Source organism: Alosa pseudoharengus, unplaced genomic scaffold (assembly GCF_046254945.1).
Source record: "Alosa pseudoharengus isolate Yale_2024_CS ecotype anadromous, Long Island Sound unplaced genomic scaffold, YU_APseudo_1.1 YU_APseudo_1.1_scf_21, whole genome shotgun sequence".
Lineage (NCBI taxonomy): Eukaryota > Metazoa > Chordata > Actinopteri > Clupeiformes > Clupeidae > Alosa > Alosa pseudoharengus.
The window spans coordinates 32,750,935-32,765,935 of NW_027468674.1; the positions used below are offsets into that span (position 1 = coordinate 32,750,935).

The 15,001-nt window shown below is 44.2% G+C and overlaps 1 protein-coding gene across 2 annotated transcripts in view; it reads right to left on the reverse strand.

The window, feature by feature from the left end:
• Nucleotides 1-15,001, reverse strand: part of dock1 (dedicator of cytokinesis 1) — a 220,843-nt gene that overhangs the window by 8,889 nt on the left and 196,953 nt on the right. For both annotated transcript variants that reach the window (XM_076298676.1, XM_076298674.1), the window contains exons 43-47: nt 14,710-14,794; nt 13,696-13,782; nt 10,857-11,033; nt 9,496-9,579; nt 403-540 (exon numbers count right to left, since the gene is read on the reverse strand). In XM_076298676.1, coding sequence (XP_076154791.1) covers nt 403-540; nt 9,496-9,579; nt 10,857-11,033; nt 13,696-13,782; nt 14,710-14,794 — 571 coding nt within the window. The remainder of the gene's footprint in view (nt 1-402; nt 541-9,495; nt 9,580-10,856; nt 11,034-13,695; nt 13,783-14,709; nt 14,795-15,001) is intronic.

The following is a 15,001-nucleotide window of genomic DNA, read 5'->3' on the forward strand; positions in this document are numbered from 1 at the left end:
CACTTAATATATGGACTTAATACCAAGGTCCAGCCAAGGAAGGTCACTTGAGACGCTGTGGACACACCGATCTGGTCAGCTAAGCGCACATTTTCAGATTTGCCTTCATGGCACTTAGTATTTTATAAACTTTTAACTTTCTAATTTTTCCCCATTTCTGTGAAATCATTACTGTTAGGGCATAGTGGAGAGCCCATAGAGGATTACAGGTTTAGCCTTCCTGATTGACAGCCCTGATTGATTCATAAGTCTCATTACACTTTCCTCCCTTAAACTTATCCAAGTCATAAAGTTCACACAGACAGACAGACAGACAGACAGACAGACAGACAGACAGACAGACAGACACACACACACACAGACACACACACACACAGGAGGAAGCCCTTGAGGGAGTCTCACCAGAGTCTTGACCCCGTACTGCTTCTCCACTTTCTCCCTGAGCTGCTTGAAGCAGGCCTCCAGACGCTCGTGGAAGGGCCTCAGCGCCTCCGTCACCTTCTCACCGTGGATACGCACGCCGTCTGCCAGGTACGGGATCTAATGGGGGAGAGTGGAGGACACACACATAGGTGCAGGGGGGGGGGAGCGATCAGGAAATGTGTCGGAGTAAACTGTAATTATGCTGATAGATTATTTCAAGCAACAGCCTCAATGCACAGTGGAACATTTATTGTGCACTGTGCAATTTACTGAATAGCATTCTACCTTTTACAAACACACACACACTTTGACATGCACACCAAAACGCACACACACACACAGCCAATACAAACACAAAGGTAGTGAATAGGCTAGGACAAACATAAATCAGGGTGTATCTGCTGCAAGTGTTGCTGACAGATGACAAATGCAGCCAAGGGCAGGTGACATTCCTTCCCTCCCCCATCAGACCTGTGGATTATTTATGAGGCCACCACAGCCACAAACTCAACCTCCAGTCTCACACCACCGGACTCTAATGGCCATCTCGGTGGACAATTCATACGTCTTCACATTGCAGGCCATTCTGTTCACCTTCAACACATGCATGGGAGCCATGCTTACAACACCGTGACAGAGAGAGAGAGAGATGGAGAGAGATGGGAGGATAAAAACCAAGAGCACAGAACCAAGGCTGCACTTGAGTGGAACACACTTCTCAAGGTGAACGGCCTGGCCTATTGTCTCTGTCACTCTTTGCAGTAAACACCTCAGCAGATACAGCCTGGACATCAGTGTCTCTCAACATGGAAGTTCTGCATGCCAGCCGGACGTTCCAGTGAACATGTCCGTGCTGATGACGGGAAACTGGCAATTAGAGAGAGGCACTTCCAGCCTGGAGCGTCTGGGCCCGCGAGCCTAACGAGGGATGGCAGGTGGAGCTGCGGCAGGTAGAGGCAGACCACTCGGACGCTAATGACCGCCGGCACACTCCCGCACCGCTTCAGCCGCTGCGTGTCAGGAGCGCGTGACAGGGTCTGCCACTTACGGGCCTGCCACCGGTACGGGATGCTGCAGTTACGTCCCTAAGCAGGCCTCTCTTCGCCCATGAGAGCAGAACAACGCACACAATTATCCATTCAGCCTCGGCCCCCAAACATGCAATAAATAAACTGTGAAATCCTTCAGACTGGAGGAGATTACAATGACCAATCTCGTATTTGTTTACTTTGTGAGCAGTTTGAAGGAGCTACTTCAGACGCCATGGATCTGGATTAAGGCCTGTAGCCTGAAATAAATCGATCAAGTACTGCAGTGCATTTCTCGCTGTTTACTCGGAGAGAAGTGCCACTCACCCAGCGCGCCCACACATGTGCGTGAGGCACGCCGCGGCTTGGCGCTGCTCGTGGGTGAGCGCGCAGACGGCTGGGGGCGCGGGGGCGCATCAATGGGGGGTGAGCGTGCCAGGCTAGAGGAGCACGGCATCCGCATCTCAGTGCTCCCGCCCGCCCACCTGCCTAGTTAAAAGGACAATTTGCTCCCAAACGCAGATGATGACTGACGGCGAGGTAGACGGGAGTGGGGGAGAAAAAAAAAAAAGTCTGAAGTGCACTTATTGAATTGGCTGTCGGCCCACTAAGAACACATAAAAGCTACAGAATGGGAAAGCAAGAGGAGGAGACGAAGAGAAAGATGCTGACGCAACGTGCTGAAATCTCCCATGCCCATGTCCAAACTTTCATGCCCACACTTCAGGCCGCAGGATGTCTCAGTCAGTTAGTGTTTACACGGCGTGCAGAGGCGAGGAGTACCATGTCCAGGCCCAATCGCGGAGGGCACCGCGCTCTCGGGACTCTCCGCTTATGACCTTCAAAAGAAACCGAGCTAATGAAGCAGAGATGCAACTTGTTCGTAAAAGCGAAAGCCCAAGGATGAAGAACACATTTATTTTTTGCTGGATGGTTAGCCCTTTTGAAACGCAGTGAGGCACAGGCGTTTGATGCCTTGCCGATGAAGAGGCGCCGGCTATTGGGTGACATTTAAGAAACGGCTAGTGGATGCAGTGTCCCTGCAATAGTACAAGTCCACAGCAACGGGGATTTCTCACGTAGGAGGAGGGTAGGATGGCTAGAGTGGAGATCGACACACCGAAAAGGAGAAGACAGACAGAGTGAGAAAGGGAGAGGGGGAAAAGAGAGAGAGAGAGAGAAAACAGATGAGAGACTGAGAGGAGGGAGTGTGACAGAAAGAATGATGTGCCAAAACTCACGTCTCCAGGGAAACCCATGACTTTTTTTAGGTTGGGTGATTATATAATTCAGGAGGGAAGGCATAGCAACAGAGGGGTGGTTGGTTACTCTGTAAAGAAATATAGAATTCTCTCACATGGCGCACTGGGAACTACCTCGCTAGGCTACATAACATCATAAAGGCACAAGTCTACCAAAATAACAATTCTTCAATTGAACTACTTACGCTATTGGAACACAGTATAAGTGCAGCAAAGACATACTTGTAGATGTCATACAAAATGAGTTCCTCTGCAGAATGTCACTGTCACATTTTCTTGCCTATTATATATAAAAAAAGTTACTCTCCAGGAAAAACAAGGTTTGTGGTGAATACCCACACTAAAATCCCACACTAGTAAAAGCTAAAATGTTCACACAAAACCTCTTTGCTCCTCTACTACCAAATTGATTATTTAAAAAAGTTTGAATATTTGCCTACATGTATAACAATTAGGATATGCAATATCATATCAATTACAAATAATTTATTTGACCTAGCTCTGAGAGACAGTGTCTTCGTTTGAGGAATGGAGCTATTAAATGTTAAGCAATGGACTTCACATGGCAATATTCAGAACTTGGATTATTTTTTTATGAAAAACAATTGGATTCTTTTGATCAGTGGACCCTTATGGACTAAAGGACTATAAATAATCGAGGAATGAACACATATTCAGTAAAGTAGGCCCTTTCGTTTGCCTCTTTGCTGGTAAATCTGAATGGATTTGACCACAGCCTGCTTTGATGCTCATGGTTTCTGTAAACTGAACTGAACAATTAAATTGTGGAGAATCTAACCGATCTAACGATGTATACAGCATGTCGTTAAGGACAGAAGTTTAAACGTTTTGGAACTCTGGCTAACACTGCCTGCCTTTCATCATTGGAAATGTGTGTTTTAAGCAGTGAGATGTACAGTAAGCAGCACAAAACTAGCTCAAGTGGGCGATCTGGTGGGCTTTAAGAGGTTTTATACGATCACAAAACCTGACCAGGCTTCTAATTGAGACATGCCTTTATTTGTCTAAACTTGTAGTCACATTAGGCCAGTAAAAGGGGCTTTGTCTAATTGTGACTTTTAAATCGAGGTTAGCATGGAGCATGAAACTCTCAATAAAAACATCTTGTTCATTGAACTAGAGATTATTATTATTACTTCTAGCCACATTAATAGCCAACGTTAGAACACCACACATGAAACAAGTGTAATTAATGCGTGTTCCAGGGCATTTAGCAAAGGGACCACACTGCCTCTGCAAAGGGCAAACGACAGAAACTATCCCCTCTCTACTCCCAACGTCACACGCCGGCCAGTCTCCTCCTCAGGCTGTGGCTAATGGCCTGCTAATGAGACTCCAGGGAGAGAAGCTGCAGTCACATACCAAGCTCTCTCTCTCACACACACACACACTAACTGTACATTCACACTAGGGTGCATCACACATTTCTCCTCAAACATATGCATACACTCAGACACTGTATGCTCATGCGTGTGCCTGTGTGTGCCTGCACGCCCACACACACACACCCCTGGAGTGGTAAGATGGCTGTGTCATCCTTCAGCAGAAACCCTGTGGATGGTATCTGGCAGATAGGCATGTCAATGTCCATGCAAATTGATGGCCTTTTGAGATTCCAGCATTACAACACCACCGCATAGAAGCCTTAACAAGTGAGGTCAAATGATAGAGAGAAAAAAACAGGAACAATATAAGACTGTAGGATCTACATGCAGGGTTTTAAAAATGAGCAAGACAAGACATGGCAAACAGACAGAGAGAGAGAGAGAGAGAGGAAGAGAGAGAGGAAGAGAGATAAAGAGAGAGTGTGAGTGAGTTGAGTGAAACTTCATCAAAGGGCCTGATCTCAAGCAAGCTCTTTTTGCTGCCTCGGCTTTTGTTTCTTTTTGGCTTTGGCGGAGCTTCAGTGGAGCGCTGCCTGTGACACGGCATCAATCGGCCATGTTTAAAAATGCGCTTTGGCTCTTCGCGAGCCTGGGATCGATTGCAGCAGCGCTAATGTGACTTTGGTGCCTGTGCTGGTGCGACAAAGCACCATGTAGAAAACACTGCAGACTAGCATCTGTCTGAGGAATGGTACAATTCACCTTCATATTGCTCTGGCTGAGCACATTTGCACAATTCTCTAAAGAATGTTGGATAAACACTGAGAACTCTCCTTTTCAAATAAAAAGAATCAAAACATCTGTATGAATTTATGCCTTCCAAACAAAACTGTTAATCAACATCAAGCATGAAGTTGTCGATCTTGTGGTAATCCAAGAAATGGTCTGGTGTAATGTTAGTGCTGCCACTGGAAAATATATTGCTCTTTTGTCATGTTTGGAATTCATGTGCAAAGAGCAAAATTATTAGATTATGGTGACAGGTCCAGTAGTTCCTTTAGAGTGGTGGAAATGCTAATGACAAAAAAATAATAATTTTATAATCGTTCTAGCCACTTGAATCCCTGTAGATGGAAGACACTGATTGATGTCCACACCAGCAGTTTACTCCTGAGTTCCTCCCACTAGCCAAATCAACAGAGTTGGGCTTGAGTTGTGTTTGTTTAGTGTTTGATCTGAGGGGCAGCATTCATCCCCATCTGCTGTCTCTGGTTCTGGCAGGTTTGAGCAGGAGACAAACGACAGTGGTGAAAGGCAATGCCGACAGCTGTTGCTGTTCCTCATCTGTCATTTCCACAAAGTCCCCCCACCCCCTTCAATTGAATGTGCTACAAAAAGGAATATTTAATCAGTGAACTAATAAAAAAACATATCTGTATCTGGTCTTTTCATCATCTCCTATCAAAGCCAACATGAAAGCAGTTGAAAACTGAACAACATTGGCTAAGCTGAACTGCTGGAGAAGACTCTTACAAAAAAGTTGAAGGTACAGGAAGAGCGAGTACTATGATGTTTGTTTGTGTTCAAACAAAAGGAAGAGTACAATCAAATGTTCAATGCATCGATAGAACACAATGCAAATGTTTTCAATGTAAGATTGTTGTGCCGTTCTGTATAAAAGGTAGGGAGACAGAATGAGGGGTCATTGTTGTTCTGCGTCTTAGTTGAACAAGCGGAGGTAGTCAGAGGCGGAATGACGTCTGTGGAAAAGGAACAGCTGGCATGGTGGAAAAGAAACACCACAAAGAACCGTGTTGTTAGAACACACTAGTAGAACACTATGCATGACATGCTTGAGCCAAATGTTAACACAATTATGTGCAAATGACTCAGGGTTGTGCAAAATTCGAATTGCAAGTCCTGTTGGCTACCTCAATTGAAATGCAAGTGAAATTCAAGAATTGATCTGGAATTGAATAGCCAGTTTCAATTCAATTCTGGAATTTTGCACAACCCTGAAATGACTCAGTGAATTTTTCCATCAACAATTCTCTCAATAATCAATAATTCAATCAATTGTCAATATCCTCTTCATGCATCTTCTCAAACATTTAAAAAAGGTTTTTAATCTCTGATATAGTCAAGATCTCTGTTAGGTAATAGGTATGCTGTTAAGACATATTGATAACAATGTCAAATTGATGAAATGATATGTCTCACTGAAGGCAGAGTTATGACTTGAAGTAGGGCTCTAGTGCAATTTTCAAAGAAAACAAAATTGGAAATACAAAGTTTCAAGTTGTTTAAAACTAGATTAAAGGAGGCATTACATTATGTGTTGCCTCTGGACGAGCTATGCATACAAAAACTAGGGTGGAAGTGAAGGGTTTTCTTAAAAGGTGATATTGGGGAGTGTGTGTATAAAAAACATCTAATCCACTGGCTGCTGTAGACACATTTCCATGACTGATGGGACATATTCCACCAGCACACTAAACAATCATGCAAACTGATAAGACACGAGTAAGGAGTTAGACATGCTTGTGACGTCCCTAACTACATGTGACATACTATTAGACTGCTACCTGCACAGCAGTGTCTGCGCCACTGAAAACTATTCATCACTAGGCTTGGGTATCGAATATCGAGTATTGGTTGGAACCGGGACTATCTTTGCGATTTTCCCGGAATCGTTCAAAAGTTTAAATTTCGATTCCTAGTTTCGATTCCCAGTCCGCCGACCGGAAGAAGAAACGGCTGAACACCACACCAAGCGCATAGTTCATAGAATTAAAATTCATGGAGAAGGTCAGACTATTTCATTCAAAAGCAGGGTTCCCGCGAATCCTTAAATAGTCTTAAATACAACTGAATTTTCAAAAGAGAGGTATTAAATGTGCGTATGGGACCGCCAGCGAGTGCAAGAGAGCTAGTGATGTCTCAATCCAGTTTCGTGTATTTAAAACGCAATTGTATAAGTGACTAGGCTATTAGGCTACGGGAGGAAGTGTAGTGGTTGCAGAGTGAAGATGTTTTTCACGGGTGTGGTTAAAGGTGTGAAAACGGTAATAATACAGTAGGCCTATGTACAAAATAATATGCCGTAGCTGAGGCCAGAGAGATATACAGGTAGCCTACGTGGAATGAGGAAGCCTACGGTAGAATGAGCGGGAGAAAGAGCGATAGGTTGGCCATACGTTCGGATTTAGGCCGGACATATTGATTTTAAAAGCCCTGTCCGGCGTCCGGCGCAGCCTCAAGCCGGACGCTCATTTGTTCTCCTTTTTGGAGTTGCGCTTGGCATCTAAAATCGTTGCTCGGATGCAGCATCGTTTCACAAACTATGGACGCGAAGACTGCTGCTCAAATTATGTGCAGTGCGTCGCAATCAGGAGGAAATACTGTATGTTAAGTTGATTATGTTTGCATCTTTCCAGCGTGTGTTGCTGGCCTAGCCTGGAAGAAAATGTTATAGCCTACCTGTAATATCTGCCAGCAGCTTGCTTGCCAGCGTTTCCCAGTAGGCTAGGCCTACTTAGCAAAAGTTGTGAACTATAACCGCATATTTTTTGAATGTCGGCGACTGGCTACATAAAAAAAAACGTGCGTTCATAATACGTGCGTGCTTAAGATGAAACCAGCAGTTTTCAGCAGGATCACGCGAGGAGGACCTGTCTCTTAATTAATTTAAAACAAGTCAATGGTTTTACGATGTTTCAGTCAAGCTTTGGTTGGTTTAGATACAACTGGTATGCAAAATGTAAAGTAGTGGATTAACTTTAATTTGCTGTGCTGCATATTGGACAATAGATGCACATAGTACATTATATAAAGTAGGCTTATTAAAATATGTAAATAGCTTAGTCTAACTTTGACAAAATATTGAAGGGAATCCAGTCCAGTGCACATGTCTTTGGCAAGTAGCCTAGGCTACTACAGACACAGGTGAAGAACAGTCAGCCTCAGCAGTAAGCAAAACCACAGCCAGCTTCAAAAGCAAGCAGCCCAGACCCTAAAATTGGGCATTTATAGCTTTGAAGGTAATTCACACACAATTATTTTTCTTTGGCCAAAATATATTTGGTAACTTCTGTAGACATCCAAAATGGAGTGGGGGTTAAAATTAGTAGGGGAAAAAAACTATTGCATAAAGTCATATATATCTTTTTGCCGTGGTATAGTCTTAAGTTTCATTTAGATGTCTTGAAAAGGTCTTAAAAGTCTTTAAATTTGCACTTGGAAAATGTGCAGATACCCTGAGAAAGACCGTTGGTTAGCTTGCTCATTTAAAATATCCTAAACTTTTTTTGACCCTGCCTCTTAAAAAAATCGGAATCGAGAATCGTTAGGAACCGGAATCGAAATAAGAAATCGGAATTGGAATCGGAATCGTTCAAATTCAAACGATACCCAACCCTATTCATCACATTCCTGACTATCAAATCCCCCAAAGGAAATGGTTATTAAAACAATAGCCTACAATCATAAAAGTGAAATGCCAGCTAGAGTAGCACAAACACTAGTGAGCATCATCTTTTAAGAGAGCACAGGAAAATATTAGTGATGGGATAACCATTGAACTAAAGAACTAAAATATCCGTGATCTGCCATGTGTATCAATCACAGTGCATTGATTCCCATCACACATAGTACACTGCCCCACACAAGACAAGGACACAAACAGCTGAAATGTGGGCTCCATCACAGAGCACATGGTCTTTTGGCCAGAGGATATATTTGGATGGCTCTCTCAGCAGGGGTCTCACGGACAGGGCCGCTAGTGTAACCCAGTGGAGAGGCTGGCGAGCAGAGCGATGATTAAAGCTATGTGGCCACAGTGCTGGACCTGTGTGGCCACTAAGGGTTCACAACATGAGTGCATTTGAACACACACAGCTCACACACACATATGCGCGCACACACTCTTTTAGCCACAACAATGGTGCTTTCTATAATTGCTCTCACCCTCTCTCCGCATTACCTACCTAGAACTGGCCCAATGAAAGACACCTTTTACTTGTCTAATTTCACTGTCATGTAGATGAAAACAGTACTCCACATTAACAGAGGAGAACGGGTGGCAGAGAGAGAGAGAGAGAGAGAGAGAAAGCGGGAAAAGAGAGAGATAGAGATATATAGAAACATATAGTGTGCATCTTCACTGAGGAAAGGGCTTACTGAGCATCATTAAAATATGAGTGCCAGCATAGCTCTCCCTCATTACACTACTTCTCTCTCACACACATCGCCAACACTCTCTCTTTCACCTGGACCAACTCTGCATACACAAGCATAACTATAACAAGAGGGAGAAGAGTGCACAATCTACACACACAATCACACATGTTTATTAACACTGCTGAATGAGAGGAGTCAAAGTCCATCTTGTTTTTCAAATCAGCGCTGGGATTAGGGGAACACTTAGAGCCTCCTCACCTGCCAGGCAATCTGATCCTTGAGCTTGTCAATCTTCTCGCGGTCCTCAGGGTGCTCCTGGGTGTACTTCTCTGTGAAGAAGGCCTGCAGGAGATAGACAAGGAGAGGGAGGGAAGGCGAGAGAGAGAGAGAGGGGTCGGCAGGAGTGGGGGAGAAAGAGAGAAGGCATCAATCTCTTCACTTCTGCATTACTTGTTTTCTGAAAAAGAGAGAGGAACCCCTGAGGGAGATTTCATAGCCCTCATTTCTCCCTCTACCTCTCTGCTCACCCTCTCTCTGTCTCTCTCTCTCTCTCTCTCCCTCGTTCCCCACACCCCTCTCCTGTGACTCATGCCTTGAGTTTTCCTGCTGACACAAATGGAGCCATTTGGGGAACTGATTTATAATAGGAAGCAACTGGTTGTGACTGTTTTATGATCGAACACACGATGGGAGATTTTTACTTTCTCCCAGTCCTTACGATGAAGTGAATCATGCCCACGTCAGAGAGTTTCTCTTTCCCTCTAGGAGACAGTTGCTGGAGGAATAAAGGAATGAAGAAGGGAAGACCAGGCATGAAGTCATGGAGTGGAAACTCCTAGCAGTTTGTGACGCGTGTATATTTCTACACAACTTAATCGAGGCTCATTACTAGAAAGTGGTAATAATGGAGTGAAAGGCGCATGCTGGTGCCTCCATTGCTCAGGGAGAGCTTGCACTGGAATCTACTAGAGCAAATGTACAGTACCCACCACCCATAGAGCTGGAACTTGTAAGCAATCTCCCCTCTGCCTATCCTTCTCTCTGCCCCTGCATAGTCCTTCCTGTCTCTGAGCGTCTGCAAATGAAAGTGTAAGAAAGAAGCCTCCCCATCCACTCGGCAACATCTTCCAAATTCCTACAGTGGTGCTTGAAAGACCTCAAATTCAAGCACTCCCAAGTACCGTTTGAAATGTAGCCTTTTTGAATCCATGTATCCAATAAAATTGAATATGATCATAGACCACACATTGTCTCTACCAGTAGGTGTATTGTGGATGCATCACAATAATCACCAGAAAGTGAAATGTGGAAGATTGATGAGAGCAATGCAGTTGCAATGGAAAAGATAAATGAATTTATCTCTACAGCGAGAATAGTCATACAAGTATTGCTATGTAATCTTCCACGACTGAGGTGAATTTACATAATCAGTTGAATTTCATCAGGACTGTAGACCGCATCTAAAGACAAATAGCAAAGCGTGAATGCTTTGATACCCTTATGCCAGCATCAAGGACAATCAAATAAACATGACTCATTTTTGCACTGCTATCCCTCAACATTCCTTACTCCAGCTGCAGTAAATGAGTATGAGTGAATGTGGGAGGTGCTCTTATTACCTTCTCATAGTTGGTGAAGCCACCCATGACGGCCGGGTCTACAATTCCATTCAAAAGCATGGACAGGGGGTTGATGGGAAGGTTGGAATCGTTCAAGTGTCTCTGCACCATGTTGCTGATCTTTTCATTGGTCAGTTGCATGGTTTCCATGGCGTTCTCCAAGGGACTGATCTCCTCCTACGAAGAGTCAATCAATTATACAGACACATGAGTCAGTGACATCACCACATCACAGAAATAAATATTGCAAATGAAACATCAGCACCTAACTATGCATATAATTTTCAACAACACAATTAAGGTAAGTACTGTACTGTTTATTTATACTTTATTCCGTATTTAAATAGAACATTCATGGACAATTTAACCCTCAAGATAACAGACGGCTCTGGCATTTATAAACTAAAATGTCTCTGAAACCACAAAAGCAAATAAAGCACAGTTAACACACAACTGTAAGGGTTCCGTTTGTCAATATTTGCACAGATTTACAAATCTGACACTTTGGTACTTTGCTCTTTGATATTTGTCATTTTAAAAATGCATGAACATCATCTTATTTTCATTTAACAACTGCAATAGAGCCACTGAGCCTCACTGTTACCTAGTCAGCTACAGTAGGTGCATGCACTTAACATCTACAAATGCTATATTCCCTTTCATTCCATGTTCACTTTCCAAAGAAGGTGTTCCTCTCTGAAGTTGTCATAATGATCTGCAAGATTCTGGTCTTGACTGGAATTAGGCACACTGTGACAGTGAGCGATGCAGCATTCATCCAGCTTTACAGACAGGGAGTGGAGGAGTGCTACTCGTCCATCATTAACGGCAATCCATCTGGGACGAAAACACTGGCTTGTCACACGAAGACTTTCAATCCAGCATTTACTTGCTAGTTTGCTTTCTTTGAATAAATCTTTCTTTCATAGTGTCAGTCTCTCTGGTCTGTCTTTTTTCCATAGTCGATCCCATTCTCCCTACACATTGTCCTCCATTTCCTCTCTCCATTTCCCTATAACCCTGCCCCTAAAATGTCCCCCTACCTCTCCCTCTCTCTCTTCACAGATTGCTAATGGGAATTAAAACATGTGTGGATTGTCGGGCTAAATGGCAGTTTGCGCCATTCCAAATTTAGTAGGAGGGGTGGCAGCGTGACAAAAGCTCCAATCTGGAGAGGCTCTGCACTGGCCAAGTCTTCCCGTGCAGTCAGGCCCTGGCAGGGGATGGAGGGGCTTTGTATGATGGGCTGTATCAACACTGACTCATTAGGCCCCAAATCGAAAATGGAGCACCAGGGATCAAGCCTATTGGGCATCATCTGGACGTCAATCTGGCACGGCCTATAAATCTCTTGTTTGGTGGAGGATGGGGTGGGGTGCAGCACCTGGTCTGTAATCCTCCATACAGTGAGACGTGCATGTTGCTGCATGCATTCAGCAGACAAGCGAGGACCTCAGCAGAGGTAGAAATACTTGTATTTATTTGTTTATTTCATTCAGGAGTGCAGGCTGCCAAATTTGATTTTTGAAAAGAGCACAAATGAACCAGTTTCTCAACCAACTGCCACTGTTTAGAGATGAGTGATGTAGGCAGACAGCCGGGTGAGCACGGACAGCTGAGAGGGCAATGCACAGACAGCCAAGAGACTGAACTACACAGAGAGAGGGATAGAGAGAAGGAGAGAGAGAGAGAGAGAGAGAGAGAGAGAGAGAGAGAGAGAGAGAGAGAGAGAGAGAGAGAGAAAGAATCAAAACAGCTCAGTGGCAAAGCACAGAGTACAGAACCTGCCAATTAATATAGTGCTTCGCACAGGAGCAAGGCAAAAGGAGCGGGCGAGAGAGATAGTCGGAGAAGACAAAAGAAAAAGAGTGTGATGCTTCTACTTCAAGCAGGCTATCCAGCAGCTCCAACATGAAAGAGGCTAATCAAAGTGACAAATAAAGCGTAATTGATTGCAGAATACTTAGGCAGCCTAATTACGCTAAGTAGCACATTTGTTTTTTGACAAAATAGCGGCATATTAAAAGGATGAGGCTTGTGGCCGGGGCCTGATTGATACAGTAAGTGGGCTGCGGAGCTGGAACTGATACGGTGCTCTTTTCCTCCCCCGCCTGTCGATAGTCCTCCTCGGCTCATCCCTCTCCTGCACGCTCCCTCCAGTGCACACAGTCGGATTGAGAAGCCACAAAAAAACACAATGGGCCAGTGCGCCATATCATACAGTGCTCCGGGCCCTGCATTCAAAGCTGGCATCAGTGCACATACTGTAACCCAGGGCTTCAAAATAAGTGTCTTAACTAAAGAATGTATTCAAGATGCAATGTTGGAAGTCACTGCAAAGACATGGCAGGACGACAATGAAAAGCTATTGACTTTTGAATTTCTCACTATGCTTGGCAAGTATTTTGTGTTGGTTGAAATGGTTTACTTAGAAACGTTAGGCATGTTTTGTTTTGAAAGCAGCCATTATGGCAAAATGTCATGACCAAAACCAATGTTAAAATACGCAGTCATATAGCATGACATTTTTGCCCATCACAAAACCACTGCAACAGAACCTCCCATTTGCCTAATCTGTAGTATTGTGATACATGGTGTCAGAGCCACATCCTACCATTGCGATTCTTTAGACTGTGTCTGCATGCATGTGACAAGGCTAACCAGGTTCTAAGGGCTCTGAGACATGTCTCACACTGCATGCAAGCACAGACCTGGAGCTTTGGTCCATTTGCAGTGCTGTCCAGTTGGGTTAACAGGATGAATCAAATCTCATCGATTAGCCCCTCAGATTCCCCCGTGGCTACAGACTCTGCCTCCGGTCCATACTTATCACACTTACTGTGGAGAAGGACTTGACTTCAAACCAGCGCAGGATACCAGGCAGCTTGTAGGCGGTGACATAAGTGGTCCGCTCGATCCACATGTTCTGTAGGGGGGAACAGGAGGAGAGACAAAAAGCTTGAGGAACCCAGCGGGGGAAAATAACGCTAGCTTTTACTGAAATGCTAAATTGCAGGTGGTGGCCGACTCCAGCGCTGAGCAGGGCACTTAGAAAAAGCCAGGGCCTGTTTTTAGAAATGGCCCTTTTTATCTTCTCCTCGTCATTTAAAACCACCTTCAATTTACATCACATTTTCAAGAGAGGGTTTTAATGGATGTTTACAAAAAAGTCCATCTCGGTGAGCACCTGTGTTGCATGTGCGTGTGCGTGTGTGTAGTGTGTGTGTAAGTGTGTGTGTGGTAGAGAAATAATGATGAAGTTTATTTTAGAAGGGACTCTGCTTATGTAGAACTGTGAGTGTGTGTTGGTGACAGCTCATTAATTGTGGTTGGGAGAGGAGCTTTTTCCATAAGCAGATGCAGAAAATGTCAAATGATGACTCTGGAACCTGTTCAAATGTACTGAAGTAAAGCAAAGTGCAGGAAAAACACTACGGGAGCTGAATGTTTCCTGTGGTTAATCTGCACCACAGACATTAATTTATACCGGGGAACACACATGCTTTCATGCGAATCCACAAAGACTTTGGAGCATCACCAGAGACCAAAAGTTGGTCTTGATGAAGCACCAAATCTGGAGTATTTATTAATCACCGTAAGATAGTCTTTAACAATCAGACAAAACAGCATGAAAAACACCCAATGGTGAGACATAGACCTCTGAAGATGGCCATCAAAAAGGATCTGGATCTCCTTATATGGGCAAAGATGGTACCCGGATCTCCTTACAATGGGCAAATATGGCAGCTTTTGTGCCTTTTTTGTAGGCAAACTTCAGAGGTCTACAGGGATGCATGAGTGCTGTAACACGTGGCTCTGTGTGTTATGCAGCAAAACAGAACATCACGCTTACTGCAAACTCGTTGTCTGGGTCCTTCTCCCCTTTCCTAATTGGTCTGGAATACTGGAACTTGTTGACTTCATTTACAGTGTAGAAACTGCAAGGGAGTTAAAAAGACAAACAGGAGAGAAAAACATGAACCTACAATGTCAGGTACACATGTACACACACAAGCACACGGTCACACCTTGATTGGAAGAGATAAAGACTAGATGAAGGTCCTTTGCAGCCCTTGAGCAAACATGCCACTCCAAATGGGTTCTTATAGGTGTGGGGGTGGGTGGCTCCACCTGTCTTCAGTCTT